General features: G+C 42.8%; 1 protein-coding gene across 5 annotated transcripts; it reads right to left on the reverse strand.

The window, feature by feature from the left end:
* Positions 1-680: 680 nt before the first annotated feature.
* On the reverse strand, positions 681-27,134 carry NUTF2 (nuclear transport factor 2). 5 transcript variants are annotated; one of them, XM_055818850.1, is made up of 6 exons: positions 26,993-27,057; positions 24,976-25,030; positions 16,685-16,809; positions 13,187-13,258; positions 9,110-9,208; positions 681-1,200 (listed from the first exon to the last, which is right to left on the reverse strand). In XM_055818850.1, the coding sequence occupies exons 3-6, from the start codon at positions 16,781-16,783 to the stop codon at positions 1,087-1,089; spliced, it is 384 nt and encodes a 127-aa protein (XP_055674825.1). In that variant the 5' UTR covers positions 16,784-16,809; positions 24,976-25,030; positions 26,993-27,057; the 3' UTR covers positions 681-1,086. The 5 variants fall into 5 exon arrangements, with proteins under 5 accessions (XP_055674825.1, XP_013152495.1, XP_055674824.1 ...); XM_013297041.3 differs by lacking the exon at positions 26,993-27,057 and adding an exon at positions 25,834-25,974; XM_055818849.1 differs by lacking the exon at positions 24,976-25,030 and having other exon boundaries at positions 26,993-27,134.
* Between the last annotated feature and the right edge of the window lie 121 nt (positions 27,135-27,255).

A 27,255-nucleotide genomic window follows, 5' to 3' on the forward strand; every position in this document is an offset into this window, starting at 1 on the left:
AAAACTGGGGCCTAATAGCTTAGTGAGGTCTGAAGGTAAAGCAAGTGTGATTCTGCTCCTGTGCCACCTCATATGCTGGGAAGAGAAATTTAATAAATTCCTCCCCTGGTGGAATACCACCACCTCCAGGGCTGAGGACACATGACAGCTAACCACACTAAAACCCTGCACAGCAAACACAGTACTACCAACCAGCTCAAATTATAATGAAGTGATGCTAGAAAGGCAATGTAGAGCACAAATCTGGCCAGGGGATTAGAGCTGGACACCAACTCCAGGAGGGCAGTGCTAGACTGACATCCTGTGCATCTGCCTATAAGGAAAACACAGCTGTCCAGTTTAGCTTTGATGGTGAATGCAACAGATTTCACGACTACATTAACTACTGTGTGACTGTGGTCATCCTTGTGTATTATTTGAGGCATGTGTTGGTAAAACACAACAGCTGAGAACTAACCTGTCAATGTTAAAAACTGAGCTAGAAGTCTCTGTTGTAAAAGCTGCCAAGAGGGAGGGAAAAAGGAGTTGTACGGCTGAGGGCATGCCTGCACTGCCCTCGCTGGTAAAACTATCCCATTCAAGCTTTAAGTTCGCAAGCGTTTCCCCACCAAGCAGACACAGGATATCCAAAGCAAGTGATATCATATACTCCATATCCAACTCATTAAAACAATTTAAACTGTTAAGAAAATCTCATTATTTTATTGTGTAATGTAGCATTGAAACATCTGAACAAATCAGTATCTGGGCTGTACAGGCTGCTGTTCTTTCATTTCTTTGGGTTATAGAGCATCTTGTCAGTACATAAACAACAACCTTTTGCATTATATTCTTTCCGAGGCATGCTGGTACAACACAAATTTCTCTTGTCAAATGCAGCTAAGTCTAACTTCCAAACATCATGCACAAGAAACTCATCTAGTGACAATGTAAACTCAGCAGAAGGGCAGGTCACAGGTCTTGCTTGCTCACGCTCTGCAGTGCTGCAGGTTTGTGTATGATATTTGGAATGTTCTGTGAGTGTGAATAATACTAGTAAGAGAAGAGGAGAAAAAAAAAAAGTATGGGTGCCTCGGGGTTGCCAGCTCAGCCAAAGTTGTGCAATGCTAGCCTGAACATGTCATTGGTGCAAACCCAGGCATCGTTGATGTTCTTTAATAGAAATATCTGGTGGAATCCCATGATAGGATCTTCATCAGCCTGTAGAAAGAGAGGAAAAATAGTTCAAAGAGTTCTTTTTTGAGAAATGTATTCCAAAACTTGTCATAAGATAACTTAAAAACTAATGTTAACAGTGATGTCACATGCTTTAAGATGCGTAGTACCTTAAGAGACACTAATAAAACCAGAGGTTCTGTTCCAAGGTGCTTTGCAGACTAACACCTAGGGCCCAATGACACAGAAATCCTGCAACAACCTCTGAAGTTGGGGTTTTCTGGAAGACTTGCAGACGTCTCATTCCAGCAGCTTCACAATGTTGATTGATAAGAGCACACCTGCCTCAGTGTTGAATCACAAGTTTTCTCTGGGCCTTCCCCAGGAAATGAGCATAAAACAAGGCGTTTCAAAATTAGTTTTTAGCTGCTGTACTTTGGATTGATGACAGCAGGGAGTTTCTGGAGAAGCTGATATCAACAGTATTGCCTGAATGATCCAAGTAGTGACATAGGTTTTTGAAAGCTTTCCCAGAGCAGGTACAGCTAGCCAGCAACGTAGTGCTTCCCACTTCCACTGTCCGGGGACAGCTTGAAGGAAGCACAATATTTGCTATAGCTGCAACAAGATGTCCTAAGCACAGAGAATCTCTGCAGCAGTGCCTCAATTCCTGCCTTTGACAATTCATCTAGGGGGACTTGTATAGTGCCTGCACAATATTTATTATATTACTACAGAAGTAGAAAAATAGTATTAGAGGGACACTAGTTCTCCCACCTAACGTTTACCAGCCTCCTCAGAGACATCATGCAGGAATTAAAGCCTCAAAATAACACAAGTGATTCCCATATTGGCTGGAAATCCCACAACAGGACTCCATCTGAACAGTGCACACGACCAAGCTACAAAATCTTCTGATACTGACCATAGCGTATTCAATTCAGCATTTTTGGAGGATTTTAAGCTCTATTCTTTCAGTACACAACTATTCAGCTTCAGAAAAGGGGGGGAAATGCACCAAAAAAAAAAAAAAAGGAAAAAAAAAGCATTGAAGAGCAGCAGCCAGAGCAGCACATGAAACAGACTGTCAAAGTGCTGAATATGTATTCACAATGCTCTGCTGCTGCCCACCAAGAACAGCAAATGAGAAGGCTGAAGAGCAAAGCAGACCACAGAATAAGCAAAAAATAAGTGTTTACTTAGGAAAGTAATATTCATGTAAGTGACAAATTGACTATAAGTCAGCTTTGAGAAGCAACTTGCTAAGGGCATCAGTTATATCACAAAACAGCAAGTCTGCCGGAGCACTGGTAGGATCAAGTGCATGTAAAAACAGCATTCCAATCCAAAACCACTGCAAGGATTTCACAGTTACAACTGCCTTGGAAATAAAGTGGTGTAGGTCAAGTGTGGTTTCAGTATGTGTATGCTAATCCACAGAGGAAACCCAAAAAGGGTCCTAGATTAGCTGTGGCCTCTCAGGAAAGTGATACTGAAGTCACGATGGAAAATTTTTAATTTTTTTTTTAAACCAGCTGAGAGCCCAAAAACTATCAAGGCAAGCACCGCGTTAGCAGTTATTAGGAAAGGAACAGAGATCTAAAACCCGTAAGTAAGCAACTACGTAAATGCACAGAGAGCACCCACATATAAAATCCTGCATGCATTTCTTATCATTTTAAAAAAGTGATACAATAAGGAAAGGCCAGAACAGGACAAGAAAGCTACAGGACTGTTTCCTGTAAATTGAGTATGAGACTCTAGCTTGCAAAAATGTGATCAGGGTGGAGAGAACAGGCAAGATAAATTCCTGTAAAACCATGAAGGACAAAGTGTATGAGGAAACTACTACAGGCAGAAATTAAGAAGGCAACAGGTAAGGCCAGAAGTATGAACAAGTTAATTGTTCAGTAGATGAATGAAAGAAAAATGCGCAAGACAAGTGCCAATGAAATCACTGTTCCAACAGGCTGATGAACCGGGCAGCTTTTTGTCACATAGGTATACACCTTTTGGATTAGGCAGAGTCGCTGTAATCAGCACAGTGTGAACATGAGCAATTATGCAGAATTAGACCAGCCATCCATCTAGTTCATCTGCCCATGATACTAGTGATGCCAATTATTTCAGGGTAACTATTAAGCATTACCATTGTTACATCTGCCCAGAAAAGATGCTTGCATATCCATGCTGAAGAGGTGGCCTGTGCACTGAAACCCATGGGTTTCTACCTCTTCTAGCTTTTCCTAGGTCTCAAATACAACACTTACATCCTAGCATAGTCTCACTACTGCTTGAGAGTTGGTAGGTTCCTAGACATGAAGGAATCGTTAAAAAAAACCAAACTGAGTAGTATCAGAGCGCTGTACATGGACATACTACTTTGTAAAACATCTTAATGCTATCCCTTTTGTCTAAGTTGGAATTAATTAATATTTGTGTCAGCTGCTTTCTAATGGCTTAGTTTAAATCAGCCAGGCAGAATCATTTCAGCTTGAATAATTTCCAATCGCAACTGTTCATAAGCATTTAGAATACTCTCAGATGCCCTACAGTCTCTTCTTTTTAGGTCACTGAGGCATCTATGACAAGTTGCGTAAGTAGTTTTCACACCAAATTTGAGCATGTTGTTACTGACATGAGTACACTTTAAAAGCATACCTCTGGACAAAACCCTTACCACCAGACTAGTTTTAGTGTACATTTCCTCAATTTCTGATAAGCCTGGCTGCACTGCAGCTCTTACTGCTTTGGCTTGAGGAGAATTTCCTCCTTTCTTGCCCAATTCAGGATGGGACACATGAAAAAAGATTAAAAGAAGAGGAAGTGTTTGGGGAAGGAATTCCCTTTTGTACAGATGGCAAATTCCCACAACAAAGTCATACATTATTGCTTTTTTTTATTCCTTTCATGTAATATCTTCACAGTATAGAGGAGCAGTATACTTTAAAAACAAGGATAATTCTAGACTACTTTTAAGGTGAAGTAAATAATTTATAGTCCATTCCCAAAATTCTGAGTATGTGCTATTAACACATAGCAAAGACCCACAGTTGAGTGACTTGAGATGCTCTACTAGAAGGCATAGACTAATCCTATCCTGTTTTGGTTTGTATCTTCATCACAGCTCAGATAACATCACTGAAATTCTTTACCCTTACTTTCCACTCCAAATTCAGCTATGTCCAACTCAAAATTTGCATTCCAGATGTGGGACCAGGCTTGAAACACAGAGGCTTTCTTTTTCCTACAAAGCCTTCTTTTATGCAGTTCAAATTCTTTCACGACAACCTTGAGTTAAAATAACAAGTCACAGAATCAGATTGGAAGGATCCTGTAGTTTCCAGGCCAGCCTCATGCTCAGCATGAGCATGGACTACAGAATGGTTTGGGTAGGAAGGGACCTACAAAGACCATCTAGTCCAACCCCCCTACCATGAGCAGGGACATCTTTCACTAAGTCAACCACAGCTTTGTCTAGCTTTTCCAAGCCTGCAAAACCAGGTATTTCACAAGGTGGTGTCCAGGGACCATTTCCCAGGGTTTCAGCCTTCCAGTGAAAATCTTCCCTGTGTCCAATCAGAACCTCTCAAGTTACGGTTTGCAACCACTGACCCTTGTTACTGTCTAGTACCACCAAGAACAGTTTACTTTCAGGTTGTAGAAGTACCCAACTGCTTTCCACCTACATTTCAGGCAGATTGCCCTCAGCTGCCTCCTCTGCCAGCTTCACAGCCTCTGAACACTGGCAATCTTGGCAGCTTTTTGATCTCTTCCAGTTTTTCTACGGCCCTTCTGACCTGGAGGCTCAAATCTGTAGAAATCCTCAGCTTCACAGACCTGTGGGTCATGTCAGAGTACCTGATGCAACACTACTTTGCAATCCAAGTTTAACTGCACGACTTTTCTCCTCTTGCCTGCTCAGACAGTTTTACTCTTCCACCAGCACCCTGCAGCAACTGTTGAATTGAACTGCAGGGTTGCAACCACTCTTACCTCAGAGGGAAGGCTAATTACTTTAGATAGCAGGCTCTTTCAGATGTTAAGCCTCATTTAACAGGCTTTAAGCAAGGCTTTAAGTGTTCAGCATGCAGTTACAAAAAACATCCGGTGATTTTAATTGCAAATTTCCTTTCCCTTTTAAGACTAGGAAACACTGCATAACAATTAGTTATTCACAATTAATTCTGCAACAGTCACTTCAAAATTCACACGCCCGGAGAGCGCCACATATCTGCCACATTGCTCTGAGAACGCGCAAGCCACAGCCATGCTTCTCAGCCGATCCCAAGTGACAGAAAAGCGAGAAGAGAGCACTCCTTACTCAACCAGGACAGCGAGGACTGCATGGAAGAGAGGTAAGGCAGAGGGTTAAACGTTGTGGAGAGCTAGCCTGAAGACTTCGTTGGTGCACACCCAGGCACCTTGAAAACTTTTCAACAAAAAGGTTTGGTGGAAGCCTAGAACCTGGTCATCATCTGCCTAAGCACGACAGGAGAAATATGTTACTAGGTGAAGCACACTGAAAATACTGGGTGACATTCTGGATGAATATTGGCAAAGTAACAGCACACTAAACAAAACTCACTCCTACAGACTTAAACTGATGCCTACTCTTCCTAGTTGAAGCAAGCAAGCATGCACCCAGACAATGAATAGCAATAAAAAAATTAGAATAGAATTAGAATAAGAGGAGGTATATTATACTTCTACAAAAGGTTAAAAAACCCCATTACTACTTACACCAACATCTATTAAAGAGGATCTTTCATATGTTTACTCGTAAATATGCTTTTGAATGAAAGCGACTACTGTACAGCTTCTGCCTGCAAGTTAGGTCCTCACTGGTGATATTCACTCTACTTAGATACTCTATTACTCTCCAACATCTTTTACAAGAAGCTATTCTGTATGGTCCCCTCAGTTCAGATGATTGTTCTGCTGCCATAGATACTGCCTCCCCGCCCCAGCTCACATTGCTATTAGCACGATGGGCTGTAGAGTGCACCACCACAGAGGCTGATCTTGTCACAGGGCAGTGGCGATTTCAACTGACCTCAGTTAAACCCCCTTCCAGCAAGGAAGGCCAAAAGGCTTAAAACAACCTAAACCTGCAAGTTTACTTAAGGCATAACACTTTAGTAAAGGAAATACAGAGTTTAACATTAACAGTCCTTGGCCCCATTATTTCTTCAGAACTATTCTTGTGCAGTGAAGAGAGCTGAGGCCTTTGTGACAATTTGGTAGCAGTTCATCCCACAATATATGCAGGGAGAACAGAAGGTTTTCTGCTTTTCTAAAAGCAAACAAGATTGAAATATAATGGTTTAAGGAAGAAATGCAGGATGTGCCTAGCTCACTTCAGAACAAGTTTCCACTGAACTTTCGGGACTAGCAATTCAAGCAACTAAGGCCTCAGAAAATCCATTTAAATATCATGCCAAGAATGACTTATTAGAAAGGGAATGTTACAGGTATTTTAGCATTATTTTCTTGGATTGCTCTATTAAATGCATAACATATGCTCCTCCATTACATAAAACAAATCAAGTTTTGAAAAACCACAGACGATTCAAAAGCATATGCATTAATTGTACTGGGCTTTGAAGAATTCGGCTCACAGCCCCATGAAAAGGATAACTGAATAGTAAGCAGGAAGCATGGCTTTTCCCTTCAAATTCTGCTACTGATGGTATTGGAAGTGCCCTTCCTTATGCAAATTTCTCTACAGTTTTCCCCAAGACCAACAGATACAAGCTGGTATATTTTAATAATATATATATTAAGAAGGTAACCTTTAAATAAAGCCAAGTATGCAGCTCTATGTTTGCATGTTAAAGCATAGCCTGCTCCACTGGAGCTACAGATAAGCCACTTGTTAAAATGCACTAACTGAATGCAGTTGTTCTCAGTTACTGTCCTGTAACTAGAACAGGACTGAGTCAACACATATGTATTAGCACAAGTATTCTCTACATATATTGGCAGGCTCATGTTTGTGTCATGCTACAGACTATTAGTGATTATTTCATTTGTCCACCTGTACAAGTATCACACAAGGCAGAACCAAGAAGTCAAAGTTTTAAGCTGACTTTGACTTTCTGGCCACTTCCTCAGTGAGAAGCCAGATTTCCAGGCATTAAACCATGCTTTTTAAAGCTAAGACTGGAGACACATACACAAGAAGAGTGGAAAAATGTTACTTCTGCCACTAAAAATTCACAAGCAGTTGAATTTGCTCATGACAATAGGTATACTTCAATCCAGCACATTCTTTCCTAATACCTAGACAACCTACACATAGTCCCTGAATTATTCTGAATAATTTCTGCAAACTGAAATTATTCAGATAAAAACACAGAAAGACATACTGCTCCAAGCCATGGTATTTATGGAAAGCTCCTAGACTGCATCTACAACCTTAATTACAGTACTAAAGGATGAGAAAACCCCAAAAGCTTTACAGAATCTTTAAGAAATTGGTGTCTTGCCACAGGATTCAACACAATCGCTGCTGCAAGCCATGATCTGCTTGATAATTATGCAATAACCTTAAAAACATGACTGTGCAAAATAAAGTGAAGATGTGACTGGCCCGGCCCAAGACAGAGTAAAAATTTGGCCACATTATTTGAGTTTTGTGCACACCCAAGAGTAATAGAGATGAGATCAGCATGTCTGACTTCATACCTGTCCTGCAACTCAGTGCTTTCCGTGGCCACGTGTGACTGTCCTCAGTGGAGTGTGTGCAGGTGGGATTGAGCAACAAGAAAGCTGGAATCCAACTCGCAGCTAGGAAGCAGGAGCAACTTTAATGAAAGCCAAAGCTATCTACGTTAGGCTCAGAAGTGGACGCAATACACTAGGAACTGCTCTTCTCAATTGCCCAGCCCAAAACAAGTAAGGAGAATAGCTAAGCAAGCAGATTCAAACTTTCAGTCCTGTGTTTGCTTAGTTAACAGTACAGTCAGTGGAAGTTTGAATGTTTTGATCCTGGAAGTGTCATTCAGAGTTAACAGGAAAAGGAAACCTAAACAGCTCTTTTTAAAAAAAAACTGGGCTGAAGTTACTCTAAAGACTGGATGGTGTCAGAGTCCTGACTTGGCAGCCTGGCTGGACCAAACTCTGACAAAACTATGATAGTTTTAACTATTGATATGTAATTCCATACTTTTTAAATAAAACTTGCCCACTGTGAGAAGTTCTGCCTACAGCTGACTTTTTATATAAAGGAAATTTTTTGCAGATCCCAGATCAATTTCTTTCATTAATAAGTAGTCTCGTTTATTTAAAAGTCTATGGCCCTGGTATATTAAGATGGAACATCTCCTCAAAAGAACAGGAGGCTGGGTGAGTTTGAGTTCAGTGGTATAACAAACAGTAGTGTAATCATACTACAGCCTGAAAAATAATCTGATTTTTTCACAAGAAGCAGCTGTTACAACAATAAGCATTTGATCTCACAGGCAATGCTCCCATGGCTGAACCAGTTTTGACTACAGAGGTACTGGACGGCATTAACACCAGGACTGTATTCTTGTGTCCCATGATAGTAAAGATAAGGCATGGTCTTACTGAAGGGTTATCAGCAACCAAAAAAAAAAAGTCTGCTTTTAAATGCAACAGAGGATACTGAAACTGTACTGCACCAGAGTAAGGGAAACTGATGCTTCCAGAGCCCATGACATTTATGTACACAGTAAAAACCATGATACTTTGCTTGGCAGGAACATATGATTGTCTAATTACAGGTGGTTTACCTAGTCCTAGTTATCTGAAGGGCTGAGCAATTTCTTGACAGCTTGAACAGCAAAAGAATCCCATCCCAATGCAAGCTTACCAGTGTTCCTTCCCCACCCAAGAGAGCATTTCAATGTTTTCAGAAATCAGATTTGGAATCCTGCAAAAAATCTAAGACATAAGCATTTGTTAAACTGTAATGGAAAGAGTTTACCTTAAGCTGTCCCACTACCATACTGAGTATACAGCTGTCAGGTGTAGGCTGGTGGTCTTGTGCTGTGATGCTGTGTTGTATTTTTTGGAAAGGGAGGCTCTGCAATGAAAGGAAAGCAAAATCAGAAAATGTACAGTCATTGTATTGTTTAACTTACAAAACAATGATTGAGCAAAACCAACATTATGAAGTGTTAGACTGTTTTGGTAGCACTGCATGGACAGTTGTTGCAAGTCAGCACTACTCAGGCTGGGTTGATCGTAACAGCTATTTTTCAAGCAGTGAGACATGAAATAATGTCACCATATCCAGCAAACAGTACCTTTCCATAGTCTAATTACACTGCCTGAAGAGCTTCAGATCATCTGTAAGCCGAAAATTCATGTGATAAAGGCACAAAGTTTCTCTGCTCTGAACAGCGTTAAAGGATTGTACGACCTAATACTTGGTGTTTACCAGACAACTCAACATTTTCTTCTTTATTGTATTAAAGTGGCTATGAATAGAAGATAAACATGGTTGACCGAGAACCAGTGTTCAAGACTTGAAATCCACATACCCACGTTTCCCCGGTTTTTGTTCCCTTGATGCTCACGTATCCAAGGCAAGGGTGTCTGGAGTTAAGCGTGCAAGAAACACACCTCGAGAAACACCAGACACTGTGGAGAAATTCCTCTTTTGACTTAGACCACATTCACATTCCAACTATGGACAATTCCAAGCAGCGAACACCAAATATCTAGGGCATTCTCAGAGTCCTGCCACACAAATGCAATTTTGGCACTGTTCTGTCTAAAGCTGCATTAATGCTAGATGCTTCAGAAGTGGCAGTTCAGCATAGATGGAGGTCTGAGTGACCACATGGCTGACACCCAGAGTCCATGCACTTACACAGGACAGCAGTATGTGGTTATTGAAACCCTAGGTTATACTTTGATGCTGTTGCACTGTTCCCTTGATTTGTTAACAGGTTAAGGCAGACCCAAACATCTACTTTTGACAAGTTCTGCATTTCAGTCTAGTGGAAGGAGCCTGAAAGACTGCTAGAAGGCCAAGGTACAAGAACAGGAGACCCAAGCTGTACTGTCAAGGATGTGAAGTACAGTCCTGGCTCTACAAGGATAAGGCTCTAGGAAGAATACCAGGAAGCTAAATCCTTACAGAACACAAACTGTGGGAGGATCAGTACCTGGGGAAGCAAAGGGAGCATACAGAACAGCCCTCGAATCAGAGGGACACTATTCAAGAACACTCTCTAATAAAGTCTGCAGTGTTTCCTCTTGGCTGGGAGAACAATCCCACCATGAACTGCAAAGTGAGCCAAATGGTTTGTAATATGGAACAGACATTTAGTAACACACACACACACACAAAAAAATATCCAGAGCAGTCTTTTCTGAACTACCAGTAAAGTATTTTCCAGGGTCACCATCCCAAACTTAAATGTACAATGTACCCACACACCCTGCACAAGCTTAGGCTGGGACACCGCACACCCTTCCTTTGACAAAAAAGTACTACAAAGCCTGGTCCCACCTCAGCAAAACAGCTTCTTGTTGAACAAGTTCCACAAGAAGTCTCTTGAAGAGGCAGAGGGATCAAAGGGAACAAATGTGTCTGTATCCAGAACCCAGCTTTCAGTGTGACAAGACGCCAATGAGAGGTGAGACTGCGGAGAGAAAACAGGGAGGAAGGACAGACTTTGGAGTCAAGAGCTCTGCCAAATGGTGACAAGGAGCCAAAGACAAGGCTGCGTGAGACAGTGCCTGTGTCAAGTACCTGATTGCCCCCTTCAGAGAAAATGACCCCAATGGCTGGCCAGCCGAGTGAGCTACTTGGGTGATGAAGTGTGGGAAATCCCAACTGGAAAGAGTTGGGTCAGCTGATAGGAAAGATCACTGATTTTTAGGATAGTCAGAAGCCACCTCAAAGGACAGTTGCTTATGGACATCCATCTGTACTGGAGAGAAGCATCTAATACAACAAAAGCAACTAAGAAGCAAGAAGCCACACAACCACCAAGGCTTTTAGTGTCCTCTGACCCAAAAACTTGTCTGGGCTTTCACTACTAAAACTGGAATCCTCCTTGAAGTCAGGTAAGAGCAATTCTGCAAGAGTAGCTTAAACTCAATCCTAAGCAACCAAGCTCCCTGTCCCAGCTTCCTCCTTGGTCCAGGAGGCTTGCAGAACTACAGGGTTATCTCAAAATCTCAATGTAAATCAGGCTGCCCCCTGATTAGGACAGGCACTCTTATTTGAAACAACTCCTAAGTCCAACACCAAGACACAAGGAACAAGTGTCAACTCCCACTCTGTAAAAAGATACACGTGCCCCAGTGCTGGCAAAGCAACATCTGTACAACCTTGCCCTCCTGTATTAGCATCATCTAACAGAGTAGACTGAAAAGGTGCCATATCGTTGTTACACAGCAGAGAACTTGCTGTAAATTACAATCTTGCCTTTTGGTGCTTACTTTGATTAATCAGCCAGGCACTGAAGAACACCAGACTGCAGAAGTGCAAAAAAAATTCAGTGTCAAACTTCCAGTGATCTGCTCAACTGACTAGGAAGCTCCAGAAGCACAAACAGTAGGTGAGCACATTAAGCTGAAAGAGCAAACAGAGCCCAGCTAGCTCAGTGCTTACAGAGGTATGCTGAAACGACGTTAAGAGTCATGGTAAGTTGATACAGCCCCCATAATGAGCCATAGCAGTGGAAGGGCATGGAATAATTTTACTGCGTTTCTTCCTTACTTTAGGCAGATTGATACAAATCAGAAGTTTCCCTAAGGCAACGTAGCACGCCTCCACTTAGCAAGCAAGACTGTGCAGCAGGCAAATGAATCCAGAAAGTTCAACTTGCACCACAGACAGGGAAGGTAAAGATGAGTAATGCTCCAGTGGGAAAGGGGCCTATCTGCACTGAGCCAGATCCAAGGCTGCCATCTGAGACACTGTAGCCAAGCAATTGCTTAGCTGGTTGGATATGTAAATGGCTGCTAGCCCAGAAGTCTAAAGAACACCGAGTACACAACCAACCAACCCTGGAGCTTGAGTATCCCCTCACCTAGAGACACGCAGTTGCAAACTGCTATTTCTGAGCTGCATGGCCTTCTCAAAGGCAATGCAGGCACCTAAAACACAGATCCAAGGGCAAACCTCACCCTTCACTGTTAAAGATGTCCTGGATGAACGCAGCGATTCCAAAACACAGGAGCAGTATCTGTGCAATAAGACAAGTGTCCAAGTTGCAAACATTTTTCTTCTCAATGTGTAATAAAAATGGCATATCTGCCTGCTATACCATGCTCTGAGCAGAATGCCCAAGGACCTAAAGCATGCCCTCCACATATCTGGCAAGAGAAACACACTTTCTAGTCTCATGACAGCTTGTAAGTACATGCGGTTTTATAACAGAAGCATGGATTTACTCAAAAAGATAAAACTTCAAGTTTAACAATGAACACAGTGTTTCAGTCTCTATGCATAAGAACTGCTTTCCTCTCATTTTCTCAAAAAGAAACACGGGTTTCAAAGTCCTGTACTGTAAACACTCCTATCTGAACAGCCGACACATGCTGCACTGAGAATAAGTCAGGCTCTCCACTACAGAACTTATTTGCAGCTTGTGTGTCAGAAAACAAATTGTTCCCTGCAATAACGTGTTTAGCCTCTGTGTCACAGGCAGATCCAAATAACAGGTCTGATATTGCTATTTTCTTGGCATGCTTTAAAATAACAAAACCCCACCCTTCATTCCTCTAGATCACAGGATCATCTTAGGAACTATACTTTTCTAAAAAAATAAAGGAATCATATCAAATGCAATTGCAGTCACAATATAACCTTGCAAACTAATGGAGTCCATTAACATTCCACCATTAGAGCCACCAATGGAACATCCCACTACATAGGATTAAATCTTAAGTAACATTTTCTGAAGATGAGAAGTTGGAAGCACAAGTCCCATATTCAAGATTTTTAGACTGCTGAAGTCTAACTCAATTTTTCAGAAGCAATTAATTTATATTCTTCAGAACTGTTTCCCAAAACATTCAGTAAAGATTACAGACTTACAGAGAGTTTTTCAACAATAGCTGCTTTGCCCTGGAACTGCTGTCCTTCCCACGTAAGGCATGATGCATCAATCTGGGGGGAAAAGAAAAGCAATCATAAACATGCCTAGGTAACCCTTTAGCAATCCTTGTAAGAAACTTTGTTTACTTGGCATATATCCTTAGAATCCAACTATTTTGAAACTACCTCAAAGGGAGATGGAAAGAAACCACAAAGAGCAACTGGAAATGTTTGGAATAAACCAGCTAGAAATTAAGCAGACTAAATTTCATTATCATGATTCCACCATCAAAAAAAAAATTTCCTGCTGGATCAAAGTTAGCTTTCAGAAGTAAATCTAAAGGATAAAAAAAAAATAATCCTATGGACACGAAGTCAAGCACTCAGAGACAGAAAAATATATGAAGAAATCTGACAAAATAAGCTGCACCACCAGTTTGTTTTTTGTTTCCTCTCAGGTACTGATATGCTTATCCTACTCACGCCCAGAAAAGTAGAATGTGCCTCTCAAAGTTTTCTAACAGACCACTCTGTGTGGCATGAAGTAATTAAGGTGCTTCAACCTACAAGGACTTCCAGCATACAAGGGAGGGTGTTCTGAGCATGCTACATCAGGTGCAACAGCAACAGGCAAGAAACTTTCTATTCAGCTTAGGATACTCTGTTTAAACCACAGTCACAATATCCTACTGCTGACATAGCTCTGCCTTCTCAAATCCAGTTGTAAACCTTGGCAAACAGACCACTTAAACTGGTTTCCGCAGAGCTCAAAGTCTGCCTGCTGCCATCTCCAAACAGCATGCTCAACTTACACCTGATAGCCCAAGTTCCTGCATACCCTATCACAGATGGCTATTCCTTCCACCTTTTTGAGTTTAAATACCACCAGGAACATGATTCCCAGCTCTTTCCCATCCAGTCTTCAACTCTCACCGAAGCTCTGAATGTCTCAGCAGAAAACGGCAGATTCCAAAGAACTCCATTTGTATGCCCTCTGGTAGATTTCCCTGGCCTTGTGCTTGACCCACACATCAAAAAGCCACTTCAGCCACGCAGGCTGTGCTAAACCTGCAGAAGTCACAACCACTGTAAAAAAAGCTTTTGGTCCTCCACATATCAACAGAAGGAACTACACAGCGCAGCAAAAGCCAAAAGAACAAAGGGGACCAGGGCAACATCACAAAGCATTTCAGGGTCACAGATGCAACTGAACACTGCACGAAGAGCCCCTGAATACAGTCTCCTCTTGAGTTTGGACACATTTCTTTCAGGAGGAAACAGCCTTTGATCATGTAATCTAAAGTCACATATCAAGTCATCTGGCTGACGCCACCTGCATCTTGCATGACATCAACCCCCGATGCTGGTGACTTGAGAAGCCAAGTGATGGTACCAGGGAATGAGGCTATCCTCTCAAGTATTCACAGCACAACCTTCAAATATGGAAAGCCAGAAAAGCCTTCCCCAAAAGAGGGGACCTAGAACCTGCCTGACTGAATCCACTTCAGCAATGAGCAGGTGAGCACACAGTAGTGTAGGACCCTCCTGATGTTTCAAAGTGCAGCAGAGGACATAGATGAAGTTGGTGAGGAAATATGCTCTTCCTGGAACACACTACAACTTCCCATTGTACCTAATCAGCGTCCACCTGACTCTCTGCTATAGGTTGCGTTCCTTAGCCACTTACTGTATCAACAATCTGGAATTGCTTCAAGAACAAAAAGCAACTCCTCGTTTATCCCAAAAGCCCTACAGATGAAAAAATGGCATAAGACAGTATTTCATTATAAGTAGCCACACACTCAAAGCAAAGGAAAAATGTCGCTACAGCATCTTCCTGCAAAACAGCTGCAGGGGGATAACTGTAAAACCAGTCTTTGACCTAGTACTCCAACTCACGTAACTCAAGCAATTCATGGCAAAAGTGACTGGCCCAGATGCCTACCTGGAATAAGTGACAAAAGCTCAATTGACTTGGATATTACACTGCTAAAGGAGAAAACTGAACCTTTGGGTGGAAGCAGTGATACAGGAATGCAAAACAAATCCAAGTGCTCCCTGCTGCATTTCTGCATGCTATGAAATGTTTGCTGCCACAGGGTGTCTCAAGGCAAAAAACTCAGCAGCAAAAGCACATTTCTGCAGAACCTCCCCTAATTTAGACAAGTTGTGACCTTGGTGCATTTCAGCCACACAAAACAGGGTCCCAGTCCTCCATAGTTTTGGAACTCCACAGAACACCACGTATCAGTGACCTGCATTATAGTTTTCCTGACTACATTTGCAGAGGCATCTCCACTGAATGATGAAAGGTAGAAAGACTCTAAGGGTGGAAAAAAAGCCAGGAGTTCATTGTGTGGAGGGCCATGTTTCCAGGAATTTAAATTAGCCTGTACTTAACACCAGTCTTCCGAGGTGTGTGAGACTGAATGCGTTTGGGTAATAATATGACAAAAACTGCTAGGTGCCTTCCTATGTGGAGCTGTGGATTGAACACAGGCTGCTTGTTTTTCTTGGTTTAGAGGCTCTGTGTACATTCTGGCCAAGAAATTATAATGCAACAATCTAGTAGACAGCAAATACAGAACAAACCAAAGCGCAAGTGCTATCAGTGCCAGTATAAGGAGGGGTGTCAGATGGTGATCATGCAACAGTTTCAATCCTCAAGAGCTTGGTGAAGCCACATACAACTCATCCAGCAGATGAAAAAAGAACAGAAAACCAGGATATGCTGCTGAAGACTTGTAAGACTTGAGTGTCTAGCTGAGGTGCCTCAGCCACCCAGCAGCATTCCTCACCACCAGTAACCAGCTGCACAGGCAGTGCACTCTGCATGCTCTGTGGGAACCTTCCCCCAGAACTAAGAGCTGATGTTCCCTGGGTTTGTTAACTACATTCTTTAACTCTGGAAGCCAAATCTACTTTGCCCAAAATAAGGGGCAAAAATAAAAATCTGATTTTTGAAGAAATTTAAACTGAAATTAGATTTATTTTAAAAATTCTAAGTATTTAAACTGGATTCAAGATTTAAAATATATTTTAATGTTCTGAGGATTAATACAGCATGAGATTCAAGAAACACCTGCAAGAACTGCTAAACACAGAGTAGGGCATACATTGCATCCCACTTCAAGAGGGATCCAAGCAAATCCACACCTGTAAATTAATGGCAAAATAAAGCTAGCATATTTGCTTTTACAGAGAATTTAGTCAAAGGATCATCATCAGCCCCCTCCACTGCAAGCCACTGCCTACAGTCAGCTGGGGCTTTTATGTGTCTAACCGCCTATAGGTAAGGCTGACAAAGCTCAAAACAGAAGTAGTGAAGTGTAAAAGAAATGCAATAAACGAAAGTTGAGTTAAGTGTGATTGCATTGATTGACATTCTGGAGTCTGAATAAAACCCACCATCCCACCCTGTGCACTTCCACCCATCAAAACAGGGAAACCCAGACAGATAACAGAAGAGAGTGTTACTCCCTTTTTAGAGATACTTACATATATTGCTCCTAACTGAGTCCTGTCTGCATCAAAAAGCTGGTAGTAATGTTGTACAAAGCTGGACCCAATCTGCTCCCAGATAGGCTTGTCTCCCATTCTGAATCCTCACCTAAAGCCAGTGACTATAAAGCAAACAAAAAAATAATTAGAAAGGTCACACAATTAAGCATAACACTTGGCTTGAGTATTAAGCATCAGTAAACACAGATCCTCTCAGCTGGCTAGAATTTTTCTTTGGAAGAAGTAGGACAAGTCTCATCTCTGTGTCCTAGACTTTTGTAAGTAAATATCTTAGCAATCATATAGTTTAATTTCTTATTACAGTATTGGGTGATTTCTAGAGCTATTGCAGTGTGGTCACAAATCATGTATGAAAGCGGAGAACAAGAACAAAAATTAGTTGTTAGCACCTTCTATTCAAACATTTCAAAAATTACACCACTGAAAAAGTTGGTGAGTGTTTGCTACTTCAACTTGATCTTGTCTACTGTAAACAACTGACATATTAATATGTAGTGTCTGCAAGTGGCTCACACCAACTGATTTACCTGTTCAGCTCCCCAGGTATTTCACCATCCATAGGCCATTGTGTAAGGAAGTTTCTTTCAATGCTACACAACAGGAGTTAATTAACCAGCTCTCTGCTTAATGCAAGCTTACTTTCCTTTTCTATGCTGTCACTAAGGCTGAAGTACACTCAACAATGTTCTCTGTGAACCTGTAGCAATTTCAAGGTACAAACGTGATTTTTCATAGTAGTGAGAATCTGCTGTTCCCAGTGAAGGCACTGGAAGCTCAAGAGGCAGTGCACGCTTCTGAACATGAGTCCCTCCAAACTAGGGGGATTAAACAAACATACAGCACATGCAGCAGTCCAGATAGACCCAGTCTAGAAAACACCTTGTGCATGATCACTACCGATGATCGCTTTACCATGTCATTAAATTTTTCAAGAAAGCAAATTCATTTTTACTTTATCCTGACACCTGAAAGGCTAAAGGATTGTGCTAAGATTCAAAACATGATGTTTTGCTCAAAACCCACTACATGACATTTTAAGATCTGATTTTACTTAAGCAAACTAAACTACACTTGCTAAATGTCAAGAATTGTCAGACTACTACTAGTCCCTCTGCAATCCCTGACCAGGAACCCTGGAACTAGAGATCTGTACTGCACCACTAGTCTGGAAAGGCATGAGATTCCATTTTAGAACACATGACACGACAGTTATTTTGGCTTCCTTTAGATGTCAATTACTCACACACGTCTTTAAGGTTTGACAAATTCCTAAGAGAAGCAAAAAACCATATTCCCCAAGATCTCCACAGCAAGTATTATTACCAGGCCTAGCTTTGTGTGCAAAGTCAGCCAAGAAAGCTCTTCTCATATTTTACGCCTTTGGCTGTTTTCCTCATACAAATGGGAACTGAAATGAGTTCAAACCCTAGCCCAGAAGTTTTAAGGTTACACAAAATCGGCCAGACTTACAGAACAGCAACTGTCTTTTATTAGATCAATGGCATAACAGGAGGTAACAAACATACAGGTTTTCAGGCTGGTAATTTCAACTACCTAAGTAAAATACAAACCAAGAACAACTGCTAGAGCTTAGACACCCAGACTATTTGAGGGAGAAAATGGCTGGCATCTGTGGAGCTGAGAACGTGACAGCCCAGAGAACTGTCAAGGTGGCCCTCCCTTGCTGAGAAAGGGATGTTTTCCAGCCTGTGAAAAAAGGAGAGGTTCAGCAGGAAGAGTTCTGGTTGTGATAATGCACTCCAAAAGCATGCCACAGACTCCGTGGATTTTGACATCCAACTGATGCTGGCTGCATGCTAGTTCTCAAGTGCATCTTAGAAATGCATTTTATTCAAGGCTGAGATAAAAAATGAACTTAACATAGAAATATCCCACGCAACATGGTCAACATCAAACTCAGAAACCCTGCACACCAACAGAGACTAGAAATTCAAAGACTTGTTGCCACATAAATATCTGAACTGCTCAAAAAAAAAAAAACATCTATCTGGCATCAGTCACCATCACACGCTCCGCTAATACTTGCAATATATGACTCAGTCTGAGGAAGTTTTACCCAGTGCAGCCACTCCTCTGGGAAAACAGATCACAAATTAAAAACCCATCCAAGTACAATAGGTTCAAAAAAACCAAAACACATGCACACCCTGAACAACGAACCTACTTTACAACAGAAAAAGTTGTATTGACTGCAAAACCACAATTGCCACATACCAGCCTAACCCAGAGCAGATGTAGAAATGTAACAACTTCAGCCTGCATTAAAGGGGTTTACGTTGAAAGAAAACCCCCTTAAAACCATCACACCAACTCCGTGGTTGTTAGGGCACTCTCACATCTTATTTGGAAAACCAGAAGTACTAATATTTAGTTTTGAAGTCTGCTGTTTCCACTCCAGACCTGCAGGTACCTAGAGGTGTAGTTTGGGATAGCTGTGGCAGAGCCAACAATCAGTCCAAGTGAAAAAATCTCTTCTAGTCACTTTCTACAGACTGTCATAGCTTCAACTTCAACCCATGAACTCTCATCACTCTGATATCCTTCCTAAACATTCAAGTGCAAATCTAGTTGATGGTATCAATGTTAAACCGCCACACACCTAACACTAAGATGAAGTAGTGAACAGCAAAACCACATCAGCTTATTCTCCTGAAGCTAAACTAGTTATTGCTAAATTATTTTTTATATATATATACACACACACAACGTGTATTCACCTTTAACAGCTCACTGTACCATCATATGAACTCCAGATCAAGCCGTATGCTAGCTACCACTGCACCTAGTTTAGACCCAGAGGCTTTCAACTCCTCAAGGCACAACAGCCTCACTCAAGCACCAGATGCCTTCTGTTCTGTGAGAAAGCCTTTGAGGCAAGAAATTAAGGAATTCATATTTTAAATACAGAAAGTAGTAGTATAGTTTCTAAAACTAAGAATTAGTATGCTAGCTTGCTATCTCCTTCTAAAAAAACATATTTGTATTTTGGCAGGTAAAACACCATTACACACAAACAAATCAGCGTAAATTTGACCAGTTATAATGCTGATTTTGCCAGAAGTGAGAACCAGACAAAACAAAAAATGCTGCTGAAATTAATGATCCTTGGTTTTGTTTGTTACAACCTTGCTTTTTTTCCTGTGCCATTCATATATGGTTTTGCCGAACACTCTCGCTCTCCCTGGAAAGGTTTTTATTTTCCTTTTCTGATTTGTCACCTTTTCCTCCATGCTGTCTTATGTTCTCCACCTGTCATCACAGATGTAAGAAGCTTAGAGATGTACCTAAAGAAAGAACAAGTAGGAACTATCTGTGTCATCAAGCCCAGTCCTTTTCAGTGAGATACAATCCATGTAACATTGTATTCATACATTTATCAGGCTGTTTTAATGGGATAAATGTAATATAAAAGGCTTTTAAGATCTATTCTAAAGCTAGGAAGAATGCATATGCTCTGATGTTGTCAAACACCAGGATAACACAGACGTACCTCAGAGCCATCCAGCCAAATCTATCTGTGGTTCACTCAACATTTGATTACAGAGGCAAGAATATTCAGTTAATATTAAGCCAGATAAAAGAAGTTTCAATAAGCCAGAAGGCACATAAGATGTGGCACTGCTGCTGAAAGTTACCACTGTATAAGTGTATTACTGGATATTCCACCTTCACTCCCCATGGAAAAGGAGACATAATTCCTTAACCTAATTAATTTTCTTTCTTTTGTCACTTCAAACCAAAACTACCTCATCACATTGACTTAAGATCATCACAGTCCATTCGATTAACAGCTTCTTCACAGAAGCACAGCAGCAAAGCTGAGCTACCAACACAAAAGTGTAATACTTTAATCCACATTACTAAATTTTTTGGAATCTGCTCATATTAGAGAATTTATGCCCACCTCAAATACCACCCAGCAGTCAGTGCTCAAGCCAAAACCTAGTACAGTGCACAAAAACTGCAGCTGCCAGCAGCTCCCTCTTCAACAGGTATACGCTGACGCTGCAGAACTGGAATCGCTGCTGCTCCACGGGGGACTTTTCCACAGTGAAGTCTAAATCAAAATTTCCAATACCTTTGCCAGGCCACACACTGACACATCCTCAAGTGTAAACTCCAGTCCTCTACACATCTCTCACCATGCTTCTTACAAGGTACCATGGTGTCCCCAGTATCTTCATCCAATGTTCATCCCTTGGTGTGGCCCTGCCACTGCTGCACAATGCCTTGGTGTACACCGCATCTCTGAACGCACAGCAAAGCTCCCATGTTCAGCATCTTGCAAGAGGGAATTCATACCCTAAGCCATGCAGAACTTCCCAGTTCCACATACCACCAGGCCTTCCTACATGCAGTCACAGGCTCCCAACATCAACAGGCCTTCCCCAGGGCCCCACAACTCCGACAGCCCAGCCCGCACAGAACATACTGCCCAATGCTTCTGTTGCTCCTCGACCTTGCCAAATCACACAAGGCAACACTGCACGCTGAAGCCTCTCTCCCCACTTCCCCACAGGCTCCTCCGGCTTGTTGTGTCCTGTGCCACCAACCATGCTAGTCCAGGAGGGGGACAACTGCCTGAACTAAGCCTCTCCCTCACCTGCTTTGGCATGCAGCAGATGGCACCAATATCATGTGAAGCGGCACGACCCAGAAAGCAGCAGCAGCACCAAGAGAGAAGACGCATCAAGGTATGAGAAAAGGACTCGAAGAGAACAGAGCCTTCACGTGGGCCATGAGTGACCTTGAATTAGACTAAGGTTACATTGGCCTCAGGCAGCAGATTCTTCTGTCCGCAAAATTCAAACCCACACAATCTTTTCCACTGCTTGTCCCAGCTTAGGTGTTCCTATCTACCCTCATCCCTCTTCCTTCTCTGCCTTAACTCAAAGTGTGAGAGATCAGCACGAACACAGCAAGACTGCCTATAACTCCTAAAAGGGAACACAGTTCTTAGAAGACCTAATTCTGCAAAAGGTCTGGATGAAACCTCTTCCCATTGCTTCCTTCAACAAACAAGAAACCACAAAACAATGTGGAAACAATTCTGTGTCAGCACGCTACAGCACAAAGTTCATCTTTCTGCTGAAGCACAATCACCAGGAGCTACTTGGAGGTGTAACTTGAGGAAAAGCCACCCTTTTACTTGGCAAAAGTAGAAAGAGTCACCTGCACGTAAGCACCAGTGACATCTGGAGCAGGTGGGCTATCATCACAACTCTGCAACATAGAGAAAGACCAAATAATTGTTTCAACCAGTGGTTGTTTTTACTCCATTATCAGACCTGGACATATGTAAGCTTACTGCTTGAACAAAATTCTTTTTGAATTCAAGCATGGCAGACCTGCACTTCTAGAAAAATCCTACATTTTCTGAAAGAGTCAACAAAACCTAGCATGAGCACAGTACATTATAATGTAAATTGCTAAAGCAAATGAAGGTGGTCTCCCAGGGACAGCCACATTTTAAAAAGCAAGCTGTATTCAAAGAATCAATGAACGACCATCACAGGCAAATAAACTCAGTAAAGACCTTCCGATCTGCAGAACATCAAGAAAGAAAACACTGAATTTAAAAAGGAAAAACTTCAAACCAATACACTCTAACATGCTGGGGGGTGTGGGGTGTGTGTCATCATCTATTATCCAGTTATGACTACACTTATTCTATACAAAATCAAAGCATAAATAAACCACGCTCCCTGGACATTAAAGCTGGCCCTACACACCACTGCACTGAAGTTAAAACTCTCTTAAGATCGAATTCAAGCACATTTTCTGGAAGACATGAAAATCAGCATAACAAGAGAGCACCAAGGCTCCCTTTAAATCAGTGCTGGCTGGTGCAGGGGCACATGCAAACCCATGGCAAACATGATTTACACCATCAGTTGCTGCACCCTTCACTACTGATTAACATGAGCAAATAAGGCCAATGGAAGAGCTCTTGTTTTTTTCAGTTCCTGTTATTCACGCAATTTCTACCACGCATGTATTTTTGATTGCTCAGATTAAAAAAAAAGTGACTAGTCTTCAGACTGCAGTAAAAAAAATTAAAGCAGCAAACAGCTTTTAAGACTATTTTTGCTTCAATCTCTTTTCCATTACCACTGAAACTTGGAAAGATAGAAGTGTCTCCTGTGCACACTTGCTAGGAACACAATGGAACCAGCATCACAGGACCAGTTAAATCTTCCTTCAAACAGATCATCTATTCAGCTACACCAAGAATCACTCGATAACATCATTTTCCTTCAGCAAAGGCATACACTCTCAACAGTAAAAGCTACACAAATTATCACAGAATAACTCAGGTTGTAAGGGATCTCCCTCCAGCTCAAAGCAGGGTCAGCTAGATCAGATCAGGTTGCACACACCTTTATCCACTTTGATCCCAAAAAGCCCTGATGATGGAGACTACGTAGCCCCTGCAGGCAACCTGCTCCAATGCTTGACTGTCCTCATGCAGAGAGCAGCTCTCTCATGTCCAACCAGAATTCCTTCTATTCCAATTTGTGCCCCTTGTCTCCTGTTCTCCTACCAACTACCCCTGTGAAAAGCCTCATTCCATTTTCCTGATAACAGCCTGACAGTCATCAGAGGCTATGACTAAGCCCCATTTCAAGCCTTCTCTTCTCTGAACTAAAGAAGCCCTGGCCAGGCAGAATGCACATGAACACAGGGATGATGAAATACTGGAACTTACTCAGGGACATCACATATCATCCATCATTTATCTTAACACACTGTACCTCTTTCTGATAAACTCCTATTTAGTGGTCAATCTTTCTCCCATTTAAAAACCTGTATTAATTCCCAGCTGAGGAGCAAATTCATGCATTCAGAGACTGAAAGAAGTGCTTCTCTTCAGTATCTTTGCTATCATCTCCACAGTAGCCAACAGATCCACAGAGGCTAGCAATCCGAAAATTCAACAAAGACCTTCATATCGTAATTGCTAAGGGCTACGCTGTGAGAAATTACATTATTCTAAAGACACTTTCAGATCTAAAAATAATTAAGTCTAGATATGCAAACAGTGGAAGGCCAGAAAGGGAAGGAATGAATGACAAGATGCAGACTGTTTCCCTCTGAAAAATATGGAAAATAAATTGACTTTCCCTTTCTCAGTCTTTTTATTCCTCTGCTCCTACTTCATTAAACCAAATTAATGCAGGAATTATGCCAACCCAAAGTATATTTTTTTGGTTACAGATGTCAGCAAGGACAAGGCCATTTGTAAACCAAATATACAGGGAGGACTCTGGAAAATCTTTCACTGTGCCTACAGCCTGATGCTCATCCTATCTGCAACGTGGCAAGCCAACAGAGTCACAAAGTTAGTCCAGGTGACTCTCAAATATATAGACAAATATTACATGTTACATATAATTGGAGAGGAAGGCATAATGTTTTGTTGTTAAGCAATAGCCACAATGCTATATACATCTGCCATTTTTCCCACAGTATTCTTTATGCAAGCCAGAAACTGAACTCAAGTGCACAAGGCTTAAGTCGCATTTCTTTTCCTCGGGATGAACCCAAGACTGCTCAGTTTTATAGTAACAGAGGAGGCACTGGGGAGCTGAAAGGGAGAACTGCTGCACCACATTTTTCTTTACCTTACAGGAACAGTAACATAACATTTAATCTCCAGGAAACAGCAGAATAAAAGATATTTCTATCTATCCAACTATCACAACAACTGTTTCAGGTTAAAAGAAAATTAGGAGCCAATTTTAAAGTTATAGAAGCAAATACACCATATTTTTGTTATAATCTGTTCTTCTCTATCAAATCATTACTTAAAACTTAAACAGGTTCCTTCATGAACTCAGAAGCAAAAGAATATACAGTAATAATTTTTATTCTAAATAGAATTTCCAACAACAACTGCAACTTAGCCCTTGCAAGTTCTCTTGTGGTTCACAACTAAAGTTTGGCACATTTGAAAACAACCACTGTTGTACTTTTGTCAAAGTAGCCATTGTGAAAATAACAGCTCCAAATTAGCACAAGGGCAGCCACATCTGAAAATGTAACTCTAGGTAAATTAAACTAGTGCAGGGTTAAATGCGAGAGGACCAAGATCATGATATATGTATACTGCCCCATAACTTAAGGTTTAGCCACAGCGTTCTCTATTATTGATTGGCAGCATTCAAAATATAAAAAATTATCTCCAACATGCTCTACGATCTGCAAGCTTTCCATGTGTGTAAGCAAGGCTTGTTGTACCTCACCTCCATACAACTGGTATCATGGTCTTTGCTTGAGCTCCAAATTTCCAAGATACACCTGGGGAAAAAAAAAATATCGCCGAAACCTTTCCTATGGTATCTACCAAACTAACCTTACACTTCCAAAACCCACACATTTTCCCTCCTGTTTTGCTTCCTTCCCCCACCCCGCTGCAACACACAATAGTCCTGTGTCCAAAAACATGGTATGTAAGTGCACAAACTGGTCACACACAAATATGAATATCAAAACCATCTGTGAAGCCACAATATCTAGAACTGAAAGAAATTATATTTACAACATTGCAAGCTATTAGGATATATTGCAATCCTTACACAAGACATACCCTACACCACCAGACAACACTATTATTCATGACAGAGACAAAAGAAAACCCAGCAGAGAAAACTGCAGAAAGTTGTTGCTATTTGCATTTCATAAAGAACTGAGCAAACACAGGTGTTAAAAACAAATACATTTCAAACCATCTACCAGGCAACTTGCAGCCTTTTTAGAGAAGAACGTGAAGTAACAATTGGGACCCCAGTGTTAACAGCCCAAAAGTGAGCCAAAATATCATTGCATTTCAAATTAGATTACATGTTTCACTGATAATGATACTATATACAGTAATTCCTCTACTTCTACACAGAGATCTGTGAAACGCCTTTCTCTTTTGTTGCTGCTATAAGAAAACTTACGACTCACCACACACAAACACAGAAAGCATTGCCTAAATTCAACTCCTCCCAGAAAAAAAAGTGAAACCAAGATGATCAACTTCAGCAGGCAGCTGATTAATGAATCAGATTTGACTTCTGAGCAACACTTCTGCAACCAATTCAATTTCAAGCATTTACCTGGGTTTTGTTTGAGTTCAACTGGAATACAACGTGTATGCCACAAATCCAGCTCTAGAAGATACATTCACACTGGAAATGATGGGCTTCAAACGAGACCGAACAGCTGAAGCACTGTTACAGCCCGCCTTCGACAGGAAGCTATATTTGAAATGCAAGAACAGGGTCTTGGGACGCAACGTCTTCAGAAAGCTACTGTATATTAACGAAATGCAACATATGCTCCTTGCTGCTGCAGTTTTTTGCTGGTTTTGATCGGTTTTAAAGCTGAAAAGCGACAACAGCTATAGAGATGGCAGAAAACAATAATCTCTTGTAGAATCAAACTGGCAACTCCAAGGAAAAAAACAGACGGCTATGGCAGGTCGCTGAGCACAAGCAGTTTTGCTCATTTTGCTCCGAGAAAGCGCGGACCCTTTCGTTTTCTACGTGACAAAGTGATTCAACCACACCAGATGAAGCCCGTCCCTCGCACAGCCTGCCGGCAGCCGGCCCCACAGCCAGGCCACCGACACCGCGGGGCACCGAGGCCCAGGGGCCGCGCTCAGGCCGCACGAACCGCCCCCAGCCGCTCCCCCTCCACCGCCGGGCATCGAACCCTGCCGCCGGCAGGCAGGCAGGAGCGGCGACGGGCGGCCGGCCCGCTGCCGCCGGCCCAGCCCGGGCACACCGGGGCGGCCGGCAGGGAACTGCCGGTGGCTGCTGAGGCTCAGCCTTCACCGTCCGGGCCCCGCCGCGGGGCTCCGCTCCCTCAGCCCGCAGCCCGGGCTCGTCCCGGTAGAGGCCTCGCGTCCCGCCCGGAGGGGCCGGCCCGCGGGCCTCCCCATCCGCCTCAGCCCACCGCCCGCCGGCGGGGCCCCGCCCGGCCCCCCCCAGCCCCGGGCGGCACCGCGGCTCCCTCAGCCCGTAGGTGCGGGCGCCGGGCCACGGCCGCCGCCCCTGGGGGCCCCGCGCTGCCGGCGCCTCAAAGACGGGGAAGGTCAGGGCGGCTCCGGCCGTCGGCTGCCACCCAAAGCCTAGCCCACGGCTGCCCGCGGCAGCGTTGGGGCCGCGCCACGGGGTCCCCCGCGGCCAGAAAGCGCGGAGTAGAGCGGCGCCATGTGCCGAGCGGCGGGCAGTCGAGCCCGCTCCCGCCGCCGCCCCGCCCCCGCGTACTCACCCCGCGGCTCCCACTATGGCGGCGGCGGCACCGTGCGCGGCGCGAACCCCCTCAGCCTCACTCGCCCGCGCTCTCCGCCCCGCCCCGCCCGCCCCGCCGCATGCCGGGACAGCGAGCTCTCGCCGGCCGTCGCAGCGCGCCGGGAGGGGCGAAGAGGACTACACCTCCCGGCGTCCCCCGCGCCGCCGTCCGCCTCGCCTCATTTGAATGAAGGGAAAAGGGACCGTGCGGTGCTGGCCCCGCCGGAGGCGTCCCGGAGCACT

The sequence above is a fragment of the Falco peregrinus genome, chromosome 14, assembly GCF_023634155.1.
Source record: "Falco peregrinus isolate bFalPer1 chromosome 14, bFalPer1.pri, whole genome shotgun sequence".
Classification (NCBI taxonomy): Eukaryota; Metazoa; Chordata; class Aves; order Falconiformes; family Falconidae; genus Falco; species Falco peregrinus.